General features: G+C 36.4%; 1 protein-coding gene across 1 annotated transcript in view; it reads left to right on the forward strand.

The window, feature by feature from the left end:
• ADAMTS3 (ADAM metallopeptidase with thrombospondin type 1 motif 3) overlaps positions 1 to 23,622 on the forward strand; it is a 236,137-nt gene that overhangs the window by 175,630 nt on the left and 36,885 nt on the right. Inside the window, exon 5 of the mRNA XM_090268112.1 lies at positions 6,971 to 7,170. Within this exon, the coding sequence (XP_090124238.1) occupies positions 6,971 to 7,170 (200 nt within the window). The remainder of the gene's footprint in view (positions 1 to 6,970; positions 7,171 to 23,622) is intronic.

A 23,622-nucleotide genomic window follows, 5' to 3' on the forward strand; every position in this document is an offset into this window, starting at 1 on the left:
AAAATGGCTACACAAAAATTCACCAATTTTGATAAGTTTTTTTTAAATGCATGCTGATATGACAGCTGTCACAATACAACTTAACAAAATTGTTTTGCATGATGTTAAAGACAACTGAGTGCTAGTAGAGCCATCTTATGAAAAAAAATGAATGAACTCTTTGGCCTAGCCAATATTTTATCTGAATATATTTTAATAATATATTCAAGAAATGTTTGGAATGGGGCTGGGCAAGCAACTATGATGAGAGTTCATTACTGTGGGGATGAAGGAGTGTACCTTTCCAAAAACATTAAGAGGCAAAGAATGCAGAAGTGACCTCTAGGCAAAGAGATTACAATAAGAAAAATTAAACAAAAAATGTATTAATGCAAAGTAAGATGAAATAAGAAACCAGTGGAAGATTGTTATTAGGGAATATGGGAAGAGCAGGAGCTGAAATGCAGGATTCAGCAATGTGTGTTACCTGTACAACATCCATTTCCCTCTCCTCATTTATTTTAAGACCTTTCTTCTTCCTTCTTAAAATAGGACCTTAGTATAATTCATAAACCCACACTTTGCCTAAACATATGCCTCAGAGGAGGCTCGCCTCAGTCACAGAGGTTGACTTCTGATTAGGCTAAGACATAAGTTGGGTACTCTTGTTATTTGTGAATGATTTTTACATGGGCATTTGATTTCAGTTCTGGCCACTGAAACATGTAGTTAAATGTACCAGAGGCTCTTAGGAAAGACTTTTGTCTAGTCCTAAGAAAGATACATGTGAAGATAACATTCAATTTATGTGGTTAAGATGCTGGGAGTGGTACAGCCATTTGCAAATAATTGAAGAAGCTAATCTGAAGACAAAACTTATACACCAAGAACGGCTGGATATGGAAAAGTGGAAGAAACTCAGTACTTGATGATTTAGTATTGATGCAAGACTAATGCAAGAATTGCCCTACCTCTGGACCTCTTGTAAAGCAATTAAGTAAACTTTCTGATTGCTTAAAATAAGTGAAGTTTTCTTTATTTGCAAATAAAAATATTCTGACATATAAGAGATTTTTATTAAAAGTCAGAATTTTCTATATATTGGACATTGAAATGACTTTTCTGTTTTGTTTGTTTACTAACCCAAAGCATAAAAGCACTCTTTTTCACTTAAAAGGTAAGAGGTTTCCATTTTTTAAAATGCCATATGTTATGCTTTAACACAGTTGGTGAAAACAAAAGCAACACATGTATTTTAGAATTAGAACTTTTGGGTAAAAAACACACGGAAACTAATTTTCATTCAATGGTAATGTCTTTAAAAAAAGAGCAACAGTTACCTAATGAAACTTCAGAGTTAACATCATAAATTGGCCTGAATATAGTTCTTTGAAGTATCATTCTGGAATTTCCCCGTTGGTAAAGGATTCAGCTGCTTTTCACAAAAACATTTTATGTCCTGGTAGAATGGTGATGCCATATATAGGAAGATGCTGTTACTGTTACTATATCTTTTTAGGAATTGACAATAATATAAATTTAAAAAATAGAACTAAAAATTATTGATGATACAAACAGGTCAACACAATTATTTAAGTTAGCTACTCACTGATTCTGATGTTACCATATGTCACTTGTTGGGTTTTATGCCTATTTTAAAATCTGATCTTAGGATCTCCACCTACTCTTGGAAAATCCAGCTATGGTATTCCAGTCACTTGATTTTCACCATAGTATTCTGTTCATGAACAATGCATAATTTCTACATATAGACTCATTCTGTATTTTTTGTTACTGCAAAACAGTATGATTCTTTCTCATTTTCTGAAGTAGATGCACTATAAAGAAAGCTGCTGTGGAACATTTTGGTAAAATGAATCTTACTTTATCATTCACTTATTCACATAAAAATTAACTTGCATTCCCAAACATAGTAGAAGTGCTCATCTAGATGACAAGATGAAATATTTTCAGTGTCATATCTATTAGGACTATATTCCATGACATAAAAAAAGAAAACCCAAACATGGTCAAAGCATGGCTATTTCTCATGTATAGCAAACTCTGGATGTAGGCAATTCAGGGCCGGGATGGTGGCTCCCCTATCACTGGGAGGTTAGATCCTAGCTTTATAGCTGCCCTACCATACTCAGCACTTGCCTTGATGCCAATGTCACCTCATAGAACTGATATCATGTCCCTGTTCCCAGGCAGTAGGGAGAAATATTGAGTGAAAGGACAACGGGGTGAGGTACACCTACCAAGATGAATCACCCTCCTTTGGGAACCTTCATGGAAGCCTTCCATACAATTAATTTAAATCCCTGAGGTATAAGCAAAACTTCTGCTCATATCTCATTATCTTATTGTCAGGCATGTGTGGTCCTTAATGACAAGGAGACTGGGAATGACTTTTAGCTGGATTTATTGCCACCTCAGATAAAACTGATGGGCTGCTCCTTAGGAAGGAGAGAATGGAATATGGGTCGATAATTCTCTCACTGCCTTTGTCACAGTATGCTTAAACTTGCATTCCAACCCAAAATATATTTGTATCAGATTGAGAACTTGATCAGAACTTGTACCTTTCCAATTTTATCTTTGTCTCCAGCCATTTTTCAGACCATAGGAATTTCTTCTGGAGTACAGAATGATTTCAGCAATCCTATACTGTAAATATAATTAAGCATATAGACATTTCATAATCCATCCTGAAATATCTTAAGCCTGTGGGTTCATAATCAGGAAAACAAGTTATATTCTACCTTACCTGTTTGATAAGTTCAAAAGTCTGGGTTAACATGACAATTCTATATTTAACATTAAAATAACTCTAGTATTGTGACTTGGTTACCCATGTTCCTCAAAATATTTTATTTCAATAAACACAGGTTTTATAGTAAAACTGTTCTTTTCCTGAAAGTTCATATATAGCAATTGGGAAACTTGGGGATACACAAAAAGGATATAATCAAAATATTAATTCTTATCAGTAATTCCTTAGGTAAGTTTCAAAGACTTCCATTTCCAAAAAAAGTTTGTAAAAAGAAAACTCACTCCACCTAAGCCCTAAGAAGGATTACCTTTGATATTTCTGAAGAGCTTGAAGAGTACTCTGAGCATCACTATTTTGGAATGAAGCCTGGGGAACAATAGCATCACTATACCTGTTGCAGGGACTTATTTATTTAAAGGTGCTCCATTTTCCTGCTAATTCTGTTATCGCATCCATCACCTTCTGCTCTCCCACTCAGCCACTGCCATTCACGTGACCTTGGATGCACTTCTATAGCTGGATGCCAACACCCAGTTCCAAATGTCACTCAGGTTTCACTTCTTGAACCTGCCTACTGACTTCTGTGTGATTCCTCTCAGTCCTCTTGGCAGGAGACAGATCTGACAGGGAGTGATTGGACATGATTAAAAGGATATTGCCCTTCAGTGTTTCTATTTCTCTATCTTATAGGGGCACAAAGACAATGGAGAATTGGACATAGAGATATCTAAAATTTTGCCAAGCTTTGTCAGCTTTTAAACTCTGAAGCTTTATAAAGGTGTGAACTATTACTAAAAGGTATATTTTAGTACCCTGATTAGATCTACTTAAACTAGCAATTGGAAAAGTGACTCAGCCTACATAATTGTTGCTATATACTAAAATGCTGCTACATTCTGGATATCAATCCAGTACAACTGTGTGGCTCCCAGCGTCCCACCTGGACAAGTGCTGAGTCATTCTTTACCTTCTCATGATCTACACACATGCAGGCGCTCAGTAAGTATGCATGGAATGAAGATCAGGGCCATGAGCTAAGCTCTTTACAATATTGTATGTTTTTAGTGTACTTAAACAAGCTTGTCTCGTTGAGTTTAATCCTCATTGAATGTAAACATTCCAGATCTTCTCTCCTTGCGTGTACTGTGTGCTCTGCAGGAGATACTGTTACCCTCATTTATAAAGTCAGCAGCAGTTCAGAGTTTTGGTCACTAATTCACTTTTTTTTTCTCCCTTATCTCTCTCTTTAAAGAACCATAACTATTTGATTTGTGATATACAAAATAGAATGTAGGCAGCTTTAAAAATGATGGCTTCTCTTAATGGGAAATCACCACATCATCATCATTGTAATAGCAGTAAATAGTATTTGTTAAGCACTTACATCTAAGCACTGTGCAGTGTTTTGTAATGATCCTTAATTGTATCATCCCAGCAAGTATGCAAAGTTTTACAGATGAAGACACTGAAGCTCAGAGAAGTTAGGCATCTTAAATAAAACCACACTGATAGGATGTGACAGTCCCAGATTTAAAGCCAGGCCTGTCTGCTGAAAAGCCTGTGCTACTAATTATTTTACCATTACATTATAAGGTAGACATACTGAGAAAAAGTCATGATGAATGAAGGCATTTTTCAGCCTCAGAACTGCCTGTAATTAACAGAGATATGTATAGATAATAAGTGCCAGAAGTTATCCCACTGTTTTTCTTTGAAATGTTTGGCATTGCTCACTTTAGGAATCATAAAAGGGAATATTGTACATACAGTTCAGCACAGGGGGAAATAGGGACAGAAATATTTTTGACTGAATGAAAGCAATGGTTGAAAGAAAAAGGCTGCCTTCTTCCTTCCTAGGTTCCATGCAATGAAAAAAAGAGAGAGAGATTCTCTTCTCTATCCAGAAAACTGCCTATTTAAGGAGAGACAGAAAGGCCAAACCAAAGGTGTGTTAGAGCAGAATGAAGCATCTCTCTGAAATACATATTCAGCCTCCTTCATTCAAGCATCAGACTTAATGATATGATGACATTGCTGCTATATTTCCATTGGATGTGGTCACTGGCAGTTCTGCCAAACAGCCCCATTTTTAGAACTGGAAGCTCATGTATGAAGTTCCTATTTGTATGCTAGCTATCACAAACTTTCACATTCTCAAGTGTGTGAAAAGACTTGGATGAATAGTAAAGCTGTTTGCAGGTGTAGTCTCTTGCCTTCAATGTAGGTTTACAACCCTTAAAAACAACTTTTGAGGAAAGTTTTCTGTTTGATGTGGATGGTGGTGAGAGTTATTTATGTGTTGCGGAGCCAATGTGAGTCCCCGATGAGGAGAAAATTCCCAGCTTATGATCTAGCAGTTGGGCTTGGGTCAAAGTGAATTACAGTATAGCTTTCAGACCCGAGGAGTCACATTCAGAGCTTACACCCCTACTCACAGGGGCGGGCACTGGTGTTTCTTTCTTTTTTAAGTGGAAAGGGTGTGAGTCGGATCTGTACTTCCACTATTTCTAATCCCATGTGGCTATGGTTTGGTCATCAATCTTTCTGGCTAAGAGACACCTTTTTTTACCCCTCAACTTGACTAAAACCACAAAGGTGGAGAGGAAAATGCCTGTTCATTAATGTCACACACTAATTCAAATAGCTTACAGGCCTCAGTGCAGCATTAAATAAACCTTCACATAAAGCATGAAGTCAGACATGGTTCTGTCAAACATGTTTTTAGATATGTGGTTGTTTTAGACATCAAGGCAGTTTATAAAATAAGTTTTTTCCAGGTTTTATATATTTGAAATGGAAATGAAGATAGTTTCAGTTTTATCCCGGCAGTTTTGAATAGCTTTTATTTTAATATCCAAATGATAGATTTTATTTTTCAATCCACCAAAAACATTTTCTTTGCTAAAGCACAGTAATCTGAAGGCAGATAATCTAGATAATTAGAGTTTAAGAATACCTCATTCACTTTCTCCAGATAGACAGACATATGTATGTATATCTGTATGTTTATTTCTCTGTGTATATACCTCTCTGTGTGATTGTGTGTGTATTTCCATTTGGAAAGTAAAAATTTTTAATTTCTTTAACCAACTATTTTTTTCCTTTGGCTATAGGTAATTTTCTGATTTTCTTACTTTGGCATCTCATAGATTCAGCTATATAGCAGTTGAAATGACCTGCTATTCAAATAATGGCCAGTACAGATATGTAGACCTATAGTGGATGTATCATGTATATCCACTCCTTCCCTTGCAGCTTTCACTAGAAAACATATTCAGCAGAAATAAAGTAATATATAATGACTGATAATTATACCACTAGATGCTGTTGTGTTGCTGCACTATACTGTGTTCTCTCACTTATCGCGGGTATTATGTTCTAGATCCCCCCGCGATAGGTGAAAATACGCGAAGTAGGAACCTTACATTTATTTTAGTATTTATATATATTTTAAGGCTTTATAAACTCTTCCCACACACTTATAACCGTTCCCAGTCCCTTATTAACTGTTTCCACACTTTTATAGACACTACTTATGTTCTTAAACATTTTACACTCCTAAACCTACATAACTTCAACAAGATATGTATACAGTACCACAAAATCCCACGATATAGTGAAAAATCTGAGATAAATAATTAAATATAATATTTTTTTAAATCCCATGATACAATGAGGCCACAATAAGTGAACCGCGATATAGAGAGGGACTACTGTAATTGGATTTTTAAATTAAGGCTATTGGAAAAAAGGAGCAATTTAAATGTATACGATACAAATTCTCTACACTCTATTATTGTAGTTTTTAACCTCTGTGAACTTATCAACACATGGTTTTTTTATTTATAATCTTTTTTATTTAATAACTACTTAGTCATCACTTTCTTTGTACCCCGCTTTCTTTGCTCTGCAGTGGGGATACAGCTGGAGGAAGACTAAACTATTCTTATCCTCATGAAACATTCAGACCAGCATGGCAACATTGCTTTATGTACAATAATCATTTTACCCTCAATGTTTCTGTTCTATATTGAATCTGTAGGAGGTCTGTCTGATTATGGATGTGCACATTACTTACAGAATGAACTGAAATCAGTGTCTTGGTGATTATGGATTATAACGATGGGGCCCCTGCAAGATCCTTTTCTTGCAAAAAGTTATTAGAAGATCCACTGGGGAAGCTGAAATACTTGAGCTTTTTTTCCTTCTTTATAGAGTCAGATCTGGAAGGCCTGGATGATCTAGGCACTGTTTACCGCAACATTGACCGGCAGCTGAATGAAACAATGAGGCGTCGCAGACATGCAGAAGACAATGATTACAACATTGAGGTGCTGCTGGGAGTGGATGACTCTGTGGTCCGTTTCCATGGCAAAGAGCATGTCCAGAACTACCTCCTCACCCTGATGAACATTGTGAGTACTGACTCCTTGTGAAGTTCTTTTTTTTTAAATCTTTTAGTTCATGTCTGTTTTGTTAGTGTCTTCTGGAAACCTGTGTGAGCACTTCCATGACTGTGCCCACATCCAAAATGTGTACATAACTGCATTGAATGTAAACAGCGATTTACACACAACATATAAGGATGCAACAGTAAGGAAGCATGAAGCACAGATTTCTCTTGGTTGATCAACTAGTTTTTCATTGTCATCAAGGGAAAATCAAAATTTGAAGTAGTTGTAATACAGTGGAACTGTGACATGAATTATGTCTTTTCATTATGTTCTGGGAATAATTAAAACTCTCTGGAATTAGTCTGCCTGCCTTGATGTAGACCACAAAAATGAAAATGGTTTTTTTAGCATCATTTTATATTCCAGGATAATGAAGAATGACTTAGGCCTGATAACTGTCTGGTGCTTGTTGGTAGAGCCTTTGAATAAGAGTGACACTTTTCAGTATTATATGATAAAGGTAATATAGTCACAAAGCACAATCAACTCTTGGAACAGTTCTGCAATGCAGTCATAAAGGACTCTTCAAATTTGTTCTTTATTTTTTCTTCATGAGCCTTAATTATATCCAGAAGACATTTAGTCAACATCCTTCAAACTGGTGTCTTTTTTTTCCCTTATGAATAGGCAGAGAACAATTGAGGAGAAATGATATATAAATCACCTACTTCTCAAAGATAATTGAGATTGTAGTGCAATCAAATATATAAAATTTATCTCTTAAAATTATTAAATATGTATTCTATTAGTCTATCAAATGTTACCTAAGCCTGTTGTTTCCCTCTTTCATATTTTGACTATAAATGTAATTTCTTTGGGCATCTATGTGGCTTACCTTCTTTTTTCAGTGCTTAAGATTAAATTTCAAATAATGATGTTGGAGAAGAAAAGTTATTAATGTTATTAATCGTGATTTTATTTATTTTAATGTTTAAGTCTATATGTTAAATATATTTTTGTTAATTGAGAAGCCAGTTCATAACCTTCCACAGATACCATGTCTCTCTGAAATGGAAAGTGAGTATAGAAATTCAAATACATTTTTATTTGTTCATCAGTGCTGATTCCTGTTATGAAGATCAATTATCACACATTAAACAAATGACTGGCCTTGTATAGAGCTTCATCACTGCAAATTAAATAAATGCCTTCAATTATTGGCTATTAACTTTTTATATGATTTACTAGTAGCATAAATTTGAGTATATTACTTAGCTTCTCTGAGCCTGTTTTAGTCTTCCCAACAGGAAAGTGAGAAAAATAATAGGACTTACTAGGGATATTGAGAGGACTGAATAAATAAATGCAAGTCATGTGCTTTATACAATGCTATATACACATGCAGAAGTACACAGCCATGTCTTAGATTTTCACGTGAAATTTATTTCCAACATTACCTAAAATTTAAAAATTCCTGTGGAGGTGCTATTCCCAGTTGCTTTAGTCATTGCACCTCTTGGCTGCTTTCTCCTACCACTAGCAGGGCAATCAATGATAGACTTCTTAGGCCTCTAACTGGTGCTCAGACTATGGAAGGCTCTTGGCGTAATGCAGCAGAGATTTGCTATTGTCCTTGTCCTCACAGAACTTATAATTTAGTTGAAGGGGAAAAATGCAAGGGAAATTTTAAAGACTGAACAATGAAAGACATGCTATTATTATTAAGGCTTGTATTATAGGTGCTATATTATAAAGTCTATAAGACTTTAGATAAAGGAGCTATGACAATAGTTATCCAAGTTGTAAAGTGCTGAGAATATTAAATTGGGACTTAGGAGGCAGAGGCTTTAGTTTGAGCTCAATTAACTGGTTGGTTCTGTGACCTCAGACAGATCCTGTGCCTTCCTGGGATTTAGTTTGTGTACTTATAAAATTGGAAGTTTTGACAAGATGTTCATTAATAATTAAATTCATCAGAAAGTTGGGAGTTAAATTGGGTCTTTAGGGATTTACCTATTGTTTTTTTGTTTTGATTTTTCTGTTATTTTGTTATGTTTTTTTGAAGGGCACATGAAAATGTAAAGGTTTTCTAGGTAAAATCTATTGACAAACCTTTACCTTAGTTGATTAGTCAGTAAATGCATTCTTCCTTTAGTTTACCTGGTAGTCAATTTAGATTCCATACCAGAACCCAGATGATATTTACTACACATTTCCTGAACAAGTGATTTGCTTCATGGCTGTCTTTTTAATTTAAACTGAACTCTTTTTTCTTTTAAAATGTTGTTCTATTAAATAGAACCAGAGGCATGGAAACAAGGAAAAGATTGACGGTTAACTCTTTTTGGTAAAAGGAAGCTTGTATTTCTTATTTCATACTTTCATATCATGAAAAGGGTTTTTAAATTATTAAATGTTAAACATCTGTTTAATGAAAGAATGGATAAATGAACAAAGGAGTATAAACAGAATGGGAGTAGATTATGAACAATCTTGGCGGGCAGAAATGTTGGATTCAAAACGTGAGGATACCCACCCTCGCTGATGTGGCTCAGTTAGCTGGGCATCATCCCACAAAGCACACGGTCGCTGGTTAGGGCACATGTCTGGGCTGTGGGCCCAGTCCCCAGTCAGGGCACTTGCAGGAGGCAACTGATCAATGTTTTTCTCTCACATTGTTGTTTCTCTCCCTTTCCTTCTCCCTCCCTTCCCCTCTCTCTTAAGAATAAATAAATAAAATCTTTTAAGAACACACACACACAAGAGAATATAAATGACAAATGAAGGCTTTTAATCAACTTAATGATGTAATTAAAGTAGTGTTTGAGAAGTAAATTAACAGTTCTTGGATACCATATTTTTTTCCCAAGTATATTGCAAGATGGGATTTTTTACCACTTTTCTAGAAGAAACAATAGCTTTAAAATGTTAATGAAATGGCAGTAAATTTTAGAAATTATTTGAATTTTGTGAACCAGTCTCAAATAATGATAATGTGCAGGTATGGATTCTTAAAAGAAGGCAGGGTGGAGCCCAGTTGGGAGGGTGCAACACCTGAAAGAGCATGGAACTCTGCACCCTCCCTCCATGCATCTTTCTACACATCTATTCCATTTGGCAGTTCCTGAGCTGCATCTCTTACAGAGAAGCCGGTAAGTGTGTAGGAGTCAGCAGCCTATGGTGGAAAGTCTGGACAGTTTTGCATTCAAGCCTGTCGCCAGCACCTACAAGGTGAGGGACCTTGTACAGGTAGGAACTTTTCAATGCCTCAGTTTCCTCACCAATAAGATAGGGATAGCAGTCCTAGTTTTATAGGAGAATTCTAAAAAAGAAAGGAGATTGTAGATTGTAATAACTGCCAACAAGGAAAATAGATATGATAAAGGGCTATTGTCAAGGGGGGCGAGGAGGCTAGTTAGGATTGGCGGTTAGACTAGAGCTTCTCTGAGATACTATGTGAGCAGAGATCCATAAATTTGATGAGGAAGAGAGTCAAGCAGAGGACGGTATAAAGAGTGATCCAGTGTGAAGGACCGTAAACTGCAAAGGCTGAGTTAAGGAAGAACTACTGAATCAGGAGTATTTTTTAAGCCCAATGGATAATTTCGATGCATACCCCTAGTTAACAAATCAATAGTGGAATAAAAAGGACAAGAATTGAGAGGAGAGAATGGGAGATGGTGAATCTTTAGAAATAAAGAAATAGAAATGAAATTTCTTAGAGTAAACAATATAAATAATTGGACAGTCCTGGAAATTTTTTCAACAATTTTTCTTTGTATCTTGATACTCATACTCTGTTGGCAGAAATGTATTATCATGTGAGCGACTGTGAGGCTTACCTTACTGAACTCTGAGCATTCCAGGCATGTAACAGTTCTTTCCCAGTATGAATATAGTGGTATTCTTTTTAGAGTGGTTCTTTCCTTTGGGATATGTATTAGCTGCTATGGGAAAAAATATGGACCTTGCTGAGAGGAAAGCCAATGAAACGTAAAGGGAAGGCACCAGTTCTTCTCTTTTCATCTGGATGGAAAATAATGGCTCCTGGCAATATTATGCAGGTAAAAGGAGGAAACAACCTAAACAGTTTTAGAATAAACTTGAGTTACAAGGCTAAAGATGGACTCTCATCCAAATGATCAAACCAAAAGAAAATAGAATTTCAAAGGATAATTCCATCATATGAAATTTTTTACTCTGAAGTCTAATGTCCTATAATGCAAGTGGGATTCATGAAGTTCCTTCTCAAAAAACTGGTTTAGTGTGCGGTATTACACTATAAGTCTTTGTTTCCTAATGTTTGCTATTTCAGCCATTTGCTCTCTTTTCCACAGGTAAGTTAGGTAAGAGTTACCACTGATATGTCCTGACATTGGATCATGCCTTGGAATTTAAGAAGAAACATTAGAAGTGGTCCTCTGTAATATTCTCCTTTTTGAAGATGGAGGGATTGAAGACTAAGGTTACTTACCTAGTATCAAGTACTTAGTTAATGCCACAGTAGACTGATTTTGTCTCTGATCCCCATTTAACTCCACTTCACTTTAACATCTATGTTAATAGGCATTAGTACACAATTTTCAAAAATATATCTGAAGGAGACTTTATGATGTGAACTAAAGAGCATATGTGCTCATTAATACTTTGAGCTGGCTGCTCAAAAAAGTAGGCTATAATAAGAACTAATTTACAACATCATATTAACTTGCCTGGAGGAGGAATATGCTGCCAACCTTCGTTCTTTTAAAAATTTTCTTATTTGCTCCATAATTATCAACTCAATTCTAAAAATGCTAATTAGTCAAAATAATATTTAGAAACCAAAATGTACATATAGAACAATCTTTTTTTTAACAAACCTTTTAGAGCATGGATTTATTTATGAATTTGAGGGAAACCATGACAAATGTATGTATCCAAAATAGCACATACCATTTCAGAAATTCAAAGCCCACTTGATACTCATCCAAGTTAAGAACCCTGATGTTAGCCAACTTAAAGTAGATCCCAGTAGCCAAATCTGAGATAGTATGAGCAAAAATAAATAAATGATAGTAAAAGATTATAACACATGCAATAAAAGAAATACTTGTGAGTTCGTAGTGCTATAAATGACTAATAGATTAGGTAAATAAACATGGGACAATTCTTTCTTATAGTAGAATTCCAGTTAGTATATGTAGCAGGAATGATATATGTAGAAAATTGCTAATTGGCAAACACTAATGCAGTCATTGTTGCGGGCAAGTATCATTACTGAATGACAAAATTACTGGATGAAAGTCTACTGAGAAACAGGATATATACATAGCCTCCAATTATCTCCCCACAAAGGATTTATTAATCATAAAGGGAAAACTAGTAACTTTATAATACCAAAACCTAACAGACAACACCTTAACATGGGTCAGGGCATAGGAGAAGCTCGCATTCAGTTCTAAGAGAATGAAGGGTCAGGCACTGAAGGCCTCATTCTGTGTCATAAAGAATGGACTAGAGAACTTCAAGAACAATAAAGACAAGCCAACTGAAAGTTAATTGTAGATGTTTAGGCAAGAGACAACAGTGTATTAGACAGTGGTGGTCACTAAATAAGGGAATATTTATGGCAAAATCAATAGAACTTGCCAGCAGATCAGATCGGGGCTGAGGGAGAGGGAGGAATCCATCATGATTTACACTTTTCTGGTTTGAACACTGCTGGACGATGGTGCCATTTACATAGATGGAGTGATCTATGGAAAAAAAGATTATGTGGAATGAAGGTTAGTGATAAAATCTTTGAAGATGTTCAGAATCATCTAGTTTTGGTTTGATGTGCAAAGAATGATTTAATGTTAGGGATAAAGGCTTATACTACTACCAACTGACATTTAGCCTTTGCTCTCTGCCTAGTCCTGTACAAAATACTTTACGTGAATTTTATAATAATCCTCAGCTGTGAAATATGTTAATTTTTAGCCCCAGTTTACAAATAAGGAGATGGAGATTTAGAGTCAGACAGCTAATAGGTGGCAGAGCCAAGACCTGAGTCCCCATCTCTCTGCCTTCAGAGCCCAGGGCTCTTCCTCCCCAAGCTTTACTGCTTCTTGTTATCCCTTGCCAAATAAAACTCTGATGCCTTGTCTACTTTTGACTGTATCTTGTGAGAATACCATTCAGGTCGTTGAAATGAAAATTCAGTTACGTGCCTGATTGTATCAAATCAGCCAGTAATCCAGTTTAAAATTCTAGCAGAGTGATGAAGCAGATTTTGTGGTTAAGAGGGTGAGCAGTTTTCTTTCAATGTGTCAGATGGTCCCTGTCACCAACACTTCCCTGTCTGTAGGCAGAAATCCTTGTCATTTGCTAAGATCTATGAAGTGATCTGGGTCTATTGTGCCTATTAATATTTCCAATGCCCTGCCGAGAATTCAGTCTATGCCTTAATCTCAGTATTTACCAAGTGAAAAGAAAACAATTTATTTAAAAGAATGTCTCCTAGTATGAAAAACAATCTTGTACTTTTAAGTACTCATTAATAATTAAGAAAGAATTCATCCCTTCTTTTTTATATTAAAATTGGCTCCTTAAGATGGGTAATGAACTAATAATAATAGCAGCAGAGTTGTGTTATCTGGACATGGCAAGCTTTACTGCCTAATGTTTTTAAAAACTCCATGGCCATACTCTGGCCCTAACAAAGCATGAATTGATTTATTCAAGAGTTAGCACATATGTGTGGTGACTGGTTACTTAATGATGGTTCCATCTCAACACTGCTTTTGACTTCTTAACTAATGTTTCTGAAAACATCGAATGTGACTTCCAGGAAGATTTACCGGAGAATGTATGTGTTCATGCAACCTAAGCAAATTATGTAGCAGTTTTCTGTTTGGGGTCATTATTGTTCATCTGTTTCTTACATGTGAATCCACATGGTCCTCTTGTCATTTATTCACCCTAACATATATACCCTCTCACAGACCAAATCCTGTGAGATTCTAGAGAGGCAAAAATTAATAAAATTTAGCTCTTTCCACAGGGAGCTACTTCTAGCAGGTGAAATAACTGAATCAGCAAATAATAATAAAATGTAATAGTTTCTTTAAAAGATGCAGCCACAAAGTAAAGATTAACTGAAAAGGAGGAGATATGATTTGGCAGATAATGCCAATGGCCAATGAAGTCTTCTTAGAGGGTATGTCATTTGCATTGTACATTAGAGAATGAATTCACATTCTTGAAAGACAGGAAACAGATTATGAAAAGATGAGAAAACCTGTAGTTTGGGGAGTCACTGTAGTTTTTTCTGTATGTGAAATTGAAGGGTATTTAGGGGAGATGGAAGAAGACGAGGCTGGGTGGAGCAGCTGGGGTTACCTTTAGAAAAGCATGTGCCACCCTAAAGAGTTTGAATTCCACCCTGCTAATGAAAAGTCATAGAGTGTTTTAAAGAAGATTGTGACTTGATCAGTCTGTGTTTTAGAAAGAGAATTCTGGGTTCATTAGAATGAGTTGGAAGAAGAGACCTTGTCAGACATCATGCTATGGATATAGACACATGGTATTTATGTGCCAGAATTAGGGGATCGACCACATTCAGTCTGGCTCCAAACTTCTTGTGGTTTATACTACCCCTCCCTGCCTCAACAAACTCTCTTAATTTCCCCAATGTGCATTGAACATACCAGGTCACAGAGACAGACTGGAATAAGTACAAGTCAGTTCAGCCACCCCTTATATAAACATGCACACCTTCCCTGGAAAATCCTGGCCCCATCATTCTAGAAGAGAGTCCCCACATCACAGGTTACATTAACATCACACGACATCCACAGTGTTGCTGCCTCAGAGGTTCTTTTGATTTTTACTGAAGCACCTCAGTTTCCTTTTTCCCCTTTGATTCAGCAGCCCCAAATTCCTTTCCTGACATTCACCCATGTTTCCTTCTTTATGCTACAAATAATCAGACGGACCTTATCCTTCCCAGATTTATTCCATCCTTTATTTCTCCCAGGGTTCTAAAACACAGAAAAACTTTTAAACTTGCTGAGGAAATCATTTTTCTCATTCTTGAAAAAAAAGGGGAATCAATTCTACCTGAGCTTTTGGAATGTTTCTACTGTTCCAAAGGCCCAAACATTCTCTAAAGCCTTATAGCTGAATTGCCTATTCTTGACCCATCCAAATTTCCTTGGATACTTAAAAGTGATAAAAGCATATTTAACTTGAAAGACTCCTGTTTATTGAAAGCAATCATCTAACCATTATAATCTACCCTTCTGGAGAACTGTTGAAATGGGCCCAAACTACTCAAATGCAAACATTTGCAAAAGTTTTAACAGGTTATTACAGCAGTCCAACTGATTTAGGTGGATACTAAGCTGCTGGATCTGGAGATGGACGAGAAGAGGTCAGTTTAAGAGATGTCCATTAGGAATTGTAATACATGAACTGCAATGCCTGTAAAAGAGGAACAAGTCAAGGATGATTTAATCTTCAAATGTTATAGAACTTTCAGAAAAGAATAGATTTAAGAGAGAAGGCAAGTACACTTAGAAATATTTAGGTATACTTCCAAATAGGAAGATCTGTTTCTGGAGTTGAGCAGATGGCTGTGAAGAGCGAGAGGTGAATCAGTGTTAGATACAGAAACAACTGGAATTCATCAGCCTATAGACAGTGGTTGAAGAAAGAGCAGTTAATGAAACATTGCAGGGAAAGTAGCTGATAAGAGGATCGAAAACAATGAAACATTGACATGTGTGAACCAGGAAGGAAAAGATAAGCTAATATTGCTAAAAAATGAATAAAAATAAAAATAAAACAAATATCATTGAAGAACATAGTGGTCAAGAGTACTAAATACTGCAAAACATTGTAGGCAGGTTATTTTTAATGATGAAGGGAAATAGAGAATATAAATAAAAGAAGGAAAAGAATACCAGGAAAGGGAGAGATTGAATAAGGGAAATAGATATTTTGGAACAAGTGTCTTTAGGGAAGTTGGAAGAAGCCTTAGAAGAAGGTAGAGATTTAGCACTTCCACTAGGACAGAAGGAAAAAGGCAGCAGGGTGTTGTCAAGAATAGGAATTAGCATCACATAGGCTTATTTTAATTTTGGCTCTGCTAATTATTTGGAGAACATCATAGAACTTCTCTGGGTCTCGGTCTCTTTCTAACATGGTGATAAGGAGCTCTCCTTTGTAGGGTGCTGACCTTGTGCACTTCCTCTTCCCTTGGCCTCAGATGCTCACTCTCAGATAGGCACAGACCACCTCTCTCCTGTGCATGGGTCTCCCTGCTCTGACTGCCCAGACCCAGGTATCCTCTTCCTCTACCTCTTGTCCTCTATCTCACCACTCCAATTTATTTACTTTATGGCACCTATTCCCATCTGAAATGACCTTGACTGCATGTCTTTTTGTATTCATTTTCTCCATGCTCACAGCCTATTTTACCTATAAGAATATACAAGTATTCATAATAGGAACAGACTCGTCTCGTTTACTATTCAGTCCCCTATCCCTAGGAAAATTGCATATGTAGCACATGTTCAGTAAATATTTGATAAGACTATTCATAAAAAATTAGTCTGCGATTGGGGGTGAGAGAGGAGTTGGCAGGTTGGGACACAGCTACCTACTTCGAGTAAAAGGACGAGAGAGTATGGAGCTGAGAATCGAAGTAAGTATGTTTCAAACTTGTAGCTCTACAAGAGATAGTTGTGGATAGAATTATGTTTTTCATAGTCCATTTCAGAATTATTTATTTCGCAGCCAAAATCACCTGGGCTCTTATTATTTGTTTGCCTTCATTTAACCAAGTCTTTTTCTTGAAAAATTATATACAGGTATCCCCTGTATAACATGGCAGTTCTATAACACGATTTCACTCTAACATGATATGACTGTAGAAGATACCCAAGAATTGCTGTTAGAAGAAGAAACTGATGAAGCAATTTTGGAGGAAATGACATCTAGAATATGCCAAGATAACTTAAGGGATGATAGCACTGATGAAGGAGTTAAACTGTTTACTCTAAAAAGCGTAAAGAAAGGCCTAGACTTAGCTGAACAGTTAGTCATATTTCTTAAATGAAGATCCTTGCACTGAAAGGAGCACAAAGTTTAAGGGAGAACTTCAAAAGTGCTTAGCACCGTATAACAAAATCTATAAAGATCTCTCAGCTAAAAGCAAGCAATCTAAAATAACAGATTTTTTTGCAAAATTAGAGCATAGAAATCAAGGTAAAGCTGAAGAAAGTTCAGAGGATGAGGATATCTTGTCAACAAGAAAACACATTAAGTTGATGGAGCTTAATGATGAAAAAATTAATTAATATTAATATGTAATACTTTTGATGAAAATTGCTTTAATAAACATATTTCTCTTAATTATAAAAATATAATAGTATGTTTTTTTAAATTTTTGGGACCTAACCCCCCTTTTTGTACTAGTTCTTTGTTTCGTATAACACGGATTTGCATAACATGACATTTGTTAGGAACCTAACAACCATGTTATACGGGAGTTACCTGTACATGTACCATTTATTTGTTCCTGTGTGAATAATAACAGGAACAATCACTAACAGTTTTTGTTTTTATATTTTCAAGAGTCAGGTTATACGTATATGAGCTCATTTATTTCTTTCAAAAATCTTATAAGGACAGTGCCATAATTACCCCATTTTACAGAGGAGAAAACTAAGGCACAGAAACAAGTAACATGCCCAAGGTCATTTAGCTAAGGTCAAGCCCAGGCAGTCTGGCTGCAGCACCCATGCTCTTAACCACTAAATGATACTGCCTCTTAAGACCTACTCTGCTCATCTGCAAGAAAAATGATTGTTCCTTTGTTGAAGCCAGACAAAGCTGTTCATCAGCTAGTCAGACAAAGCAGGTCAGATTGTCCTGCCAGGGAAATGTCCTGGGAGAAATTGTCCTGTCCGAAAACAAACCTGGAAGGAACTTTCTTTTCAAGGAAAGGAATACTTGACTTTATTTTACCTTTTCTCCCCCCCTCACATCATTGGAAACCCTTCTCAATATAAGGTCATCTGAAAATTAAATTAATGTCCTGTTTACCCCTTCTTTCAGGTAATTTAGGAAGACTCTGGTCTGAATCCTGAACACCTCGCAGTAAATCTGCACATGCTCCAATAGTCTGGCTCACATGGCGAAAGCGTATTCAGTTTTTTATAGACAAACGTTGATTTGCATTCTGTAGTGCCAAAGAAGGGACTTCTTAGAATGTTTATGCCTAATGCTTTTCTTACAACCCAAAACACTGGTTATAAATTTCAACCCTATCTTTTCTATTCTTACTCATTTTTCCCATTCATCTTCTCTAGCTCCTCTTTATTTTTTCCCAATATTTTGTTGAATACCATTATACTAATAATCAAGAAATTCTTGATTATAATACATTGAATCCAATTCCTCATTTCCTTAAAATGTACATGAGGGAAGGTTATTGAAAAGAAAGTGAAAATTTTAAGTTATTTTTTATCAATATGAGTTTCTTAAACTCATGAGTAGCAAATCAGTATTGATTATTCTAACACCAGATCTTTTGTGCTTAGCGATGATAGTGCTGTAGTCCGCAGGTCTGTGGGAGTGGAGCAGTAGCTGACAACGACCAGTGGTGGAGTCAGACTGCCTAGGTGTTCATCCTCTGCTCTGTCTACTGATTGCGTGACCTTGGGCAAGTGCTCAAGTTCTCTTGGCCTCAATTTCCTCCTTTGGGGAGGGAAGGGGCTCGGTTTTTTTAGATGTAAAAATGGAGATATGTCTTAAGCTGTCACAAAGGTTACTAGAATTAATGTAAGTAAAATATTCAGAACCATGTGTGGAACCTGGAAAGTGCTATGTAATATTAGCTGTTGTTTCTGTTTGTTGCTGTTACTTAGGAAAAAATTGCTTTCCTTGTCACTGAGTTATAAAAATTCTAATCAAATATAATTTAACTCATCTTGTCAGATTCAGATAGTTAATTTAGTATGATATGCTTTGAGTTTTTCTATATATTATTTATTGATTGTTAAAATTTGCAATTTATAGCTCAGTCCAAGGAGTTTTCTTTATGCCTCTTAGGCTTTAATCAGATGACAATCGAAAACAATCTAAATAAAGATGTCTTAAATATTTCTCTTTGCTTTCAAGAGTCAAATGAGTAAGGTATTCAAAACTCAATGTTTTCTTTGGGTTCAAATATTTTTGAATACTTATTTAGTTTTAAGGAAGTTATTTTATTTATGTGTAAATATAGGAAAAGGCAGACACACCCACTGGTATTTAAGTACGTTCAGGTGTGTTAAGTAGCCTGTCCCTTACTCCCTCTACAATGTACATACTGCCATCTGCTGGAAAGAGCTTTTGTACAACACAGTATTTTTTAAAACAATTAGCGTCATTTTTTTTTTAAATAAGTTAAATTACATCTTTCAATTAAAATTCAACACATTTCAAGAATGAGTCTTGACATCCCTTTCAGGGAAAATAAAATGGGGGCAGTTGTTTTTCTAGCTCTTCTCAGGTAGATTATGAAAATACATCCACAAACCCTTAAAACATTTTTCATGGGTAAATGAAAGAGTGCTGAGGGGAGTTGTGCGGCATTTTGCTTGATTTGAACAACTCTGTTATAAACAGAGCAAGTCCAATTATAATTTGACAATGAGAGAACGGAGGCTCAAGGAGGTTAAATGAGTAACAGGTCACTCGGTTTATCAGTGGCGTAGCTGGGACCAAAATCCAGGTCTTTGACTCCCTACTTCTGTGGTGCTAATTCCTCCTCCAACACTTACCACATCCACTGTGTCCCAGAGTATAAAAACATTGCATTTTGTTATTATTGATAAGGCCTGGCAAGGTGAAAAGCAGCCAAATTATTTAGTTCATTTTAAAAGTAAATCATGTATAGGAAGCAACTTTTTAAACCTGGAAAGGCAAAACAATGAGTGCTACCCAGTATTTTCCATAATACAGATACCCAGTGTTTGTCGATTTGCCACATTGAAAGAATACTTGCTTTATGTATAAACATTACTGCTTTATATCTGATTATTTCTACCCATAAAATTTTGGTATGCCCTGTGACTGTTTTATGAATGTGTGCTGACTCAGAGCATTCCATAACTAATTCTGGTTCTGTCAGAACCCTGTTATCTAATTATCTTGGCATAGCAGTGACTTTTGTTGAGTAAAACATTTATTTTGGTGAAGGGTAAATTTTTTAAGTGTCCTTTTATTCCATTATTTTGTAATGGAATATTTTCACGAAGTGGCTGCTATGTATTTGTATAATATTGCCAACATGAATTTTATCCATTATACTTTCTTGGCACTGTACTGCTTTTAAAAGTCACAAAGTACAATGGAATTTACTATTTTATAGGATGATATGTACATCATACTAACTCAAAATCACAAGCTATTTGCCATTATTACCGTTTGTTAATTTTATGATTCTGAGATTTCCTAATGTACATTTTTCCTATAACATTTAAAAGCATAGTTGTCACTGCTGTTCTGCAGTGGCTCTAAGTCCTTCCTCCCTTTCATCACCTCTGCTCCAGAAATTACTTCATTTTACTTAAACCTAACTAGTTTTCTTTAGTTTAAGTTATATTGTTCTTCTATTTTTGTGTATTTACTAATATTACTTTCAACCTTTCTTTTACATTGATTTTATTTACATTTCAGTTACATTAAGCTAAGTATGTGTTGAGTGAAGTCATGCTGCTAATTCAGAACAGCCACCTTACAAACATCTTACAATATCCATGAGCCTGGATGAATATGACTGTGACAGGCCTGGCTTTGGACTTTTTACTTTTACTGGCCTATAATGTTAGGACTTTCTCATTAGATTATCAATCCAGAAGAAGAGGAGACATTCAGTTTTCAATTAGGCAATATGAGGTGTAGAGCCCAAAAAGGTCATAAGAAATCAGCCTTTTGTCCAACATTCAAGTTTTCCTTCTATTTATTTACCTGAAACCTACCCCTTTAATAGGGTTCACTCATGGTTTTTAGATTTGTTTTATGTAAATACACAGAATAAATTGAACTCCTTTTCCATTTGGCTGCTATTACATCTTCTTTCTAGGTTTTTCTTTTCTCTTTGCCATATTTTAATGTCCCTCGCTCACTCTCACTAAAATTTTTTTTTTAGCAATTTGTTTGCATTAGTTCAATATTTCATTCTTACCTAACCCTGTGAGATAGAGCTCTTATGATGTCCATTTGATTGAATCTCAGAAAGTTGAAGACAAACAATGAGGAGTTGACCCAAGATATCAACTGAAACTATTCATGTCTGGTGTCAGGCTCTTCGCCACTATGGGTGCCCAGTCATTCTTTATGTGACACTTTCTCTAGGCTCCTTGCTCTTTGCTGTTTTCTGGATACATTTGTGTTTATCATTAACTCTTCTATGACAGCAGAGACAAGAGGAACTCAGTATTTCGGGGTACTTGGGCCTACACTGGAACACCTTGGGGATGAGCTACCTACCTGCACACCTGATTGCACATTTCTTTTTTCACTCCGTGGCTTACCTTGAACAAGCATTATATCGGGTCTTATCATTCTATGCTTGTGTGTGTATTTGTAAATGAATGTGTGCATATGCATACATTTTTCCACTTTAAAGGACTCTATATATATTCTTGTTAAACTACACTTTATCGTCTTCAGTATACACTAGGTTCATCAGATCTTTTTCCTCCATTTTAGTCATCATTATTTTCATGTACAAATTCAGTAAATATACCTTTAGTCTGCATTTAAGGCATTGATTTTATAAAATTTATTTTTAAATATGTTTTATTGATTATGCTGTTACAATTGTCCCAATTTTTTTCCCTCTGCTCCCCTCCACCCGGTGACCTCCCTCCCTCCAGTTGTCCCCCCCTTTTAGTCCATGACCATTGGTTGTGCATATAGTTCTTCTTAACCTCTTCCTGTCTACTCCATTTCCTCCTACTATGCTTCTTATTTCCTGTACCATCTCCCTCCCTTTCCCCCTTCTCCCTCCCTGCTGACCTCCCCCCAATATGTTCCCCATACCTATAGTTCTTTTTCCACACTCGTTGCCTATTTAGTTTGCCTTTGTTTTGATTCCCTAGCTTCTGCTGTTGTTTCTTGTGATGCAGTTTTCATTTTAATGTTCATAGTTTTGATCCTCCTTCTTATAAACATCTCATATAACAGTGGTTTGGATCTAATGAACTCCTTCAGTTTTACTTTGTCCTGGAAGCACTTTCTCTGCCCTTCTATTCTGAATGACAGTTTTGCTGGATAGAGTAATCGTGGTTGTAGGTTTTTGATTTTCATTACTGTGAATATTTCTTCCCAGTCCCTTCTTGCCTGCAGTGTCTCTTTTGAGAAATCCACTGATAGTCTAATTGGGACCCCTTTGTACATGATTCTTTTCTTCTCTCTTGCTGCTTTTAAGATTCTCTTTTTATCTTTAATTTTTGACATTTTGATTATAATGTATCTTGGAGTGGTTCTCCCTGGGTTCAGTTTTTCTGGAACTCTCTGTGCTTCCTGGACCTGTAAGTCTATTTCCTTCCCCAAGTTAGGGAAGTTCTGCTTCATTATTTTTTCACTTAATTTTTCAATTTCTAGTTCTTCTTCTTCACCCTCTTGTAATCCTATTATCCGAATGTTCGATCGCTTATAGCTGTCCCAGAGGTTTCTGAGCCTCTCCTCATTTTCCTCACTTCTCATTTCCTCTTTCTGCACTGGTTGTCTGTTTGTTCCTTCCCTATGTTCTGGTTTGTTGATTTGATCTTTGGATTTTATTTTCTCACCACTTGTCTCATATGTGTTTTCATTCGTTTCAGTCTGAGTAGCTTTCCTTCCTTCCCTGTCTTGTTCCATATCTTTTCTTAATTCTGTAAACCACCATATGACTATAGCTCTGAACTGAGCCTCAGAGAGGTTTTTTATTTGTTCCTCTGTCAGGTCTCTCATCTGTTGCCTGGTGAGCTGCGTCACTGGGATTTCTATCATTGTCTGCTTCATTCTAACAGATTTGTGTTTAGCTTTGCTTCCCAGACAGGCTATAGGGGGCGGAGCCCCGTGCTCTCGTCACTGCCCAGCGACCAGCAGGGATCCATAACCGGCAGCACCGGCGACCTTTTTCACTACTCTGCAGCACTTTGTGTGGGGGCGGGGGTCCAAGATGGATTTCTGCCATTACTCTCCACCGAGAGACCAGGAGGCTCCTTCCCCACAGCCTCACCATCCAAGGCAATGGGGAGTCTGCCTTCCCCAGCGTTGGAATCAGGAGCTACCGGGTTTTGACTGCAGCTGGGATTGTTCCTCTGGCATTTCTCACAGTGCCTCTATTCCTGCTGCTACCACGGACAGCTCAGCCTGACCCCTCCGTCCCAATTCTGATCTCACCCCTCCTACCCATCCAGACGAGCACCGCTGGTTTATAACTTCTTACTCTGGGCTTCCATGTAG

Source organism: Furipterus horrens, unplaced genomic scaffold (assembly GCF_987537825.1).
Source record: "Furipterus horrens unplaced genomic scaffold, mFurHor1.1.pri manual_scaffold_2, whole genome shotgun sequence".
In the NCBI taxonomy this organism is placed as follows: domain Eukaryota; kingdom Metazoa; phylum Chordata; class Mammalia; order Chiroptera; family Furipteridae; genus Furipterus; species Furipterus horrens.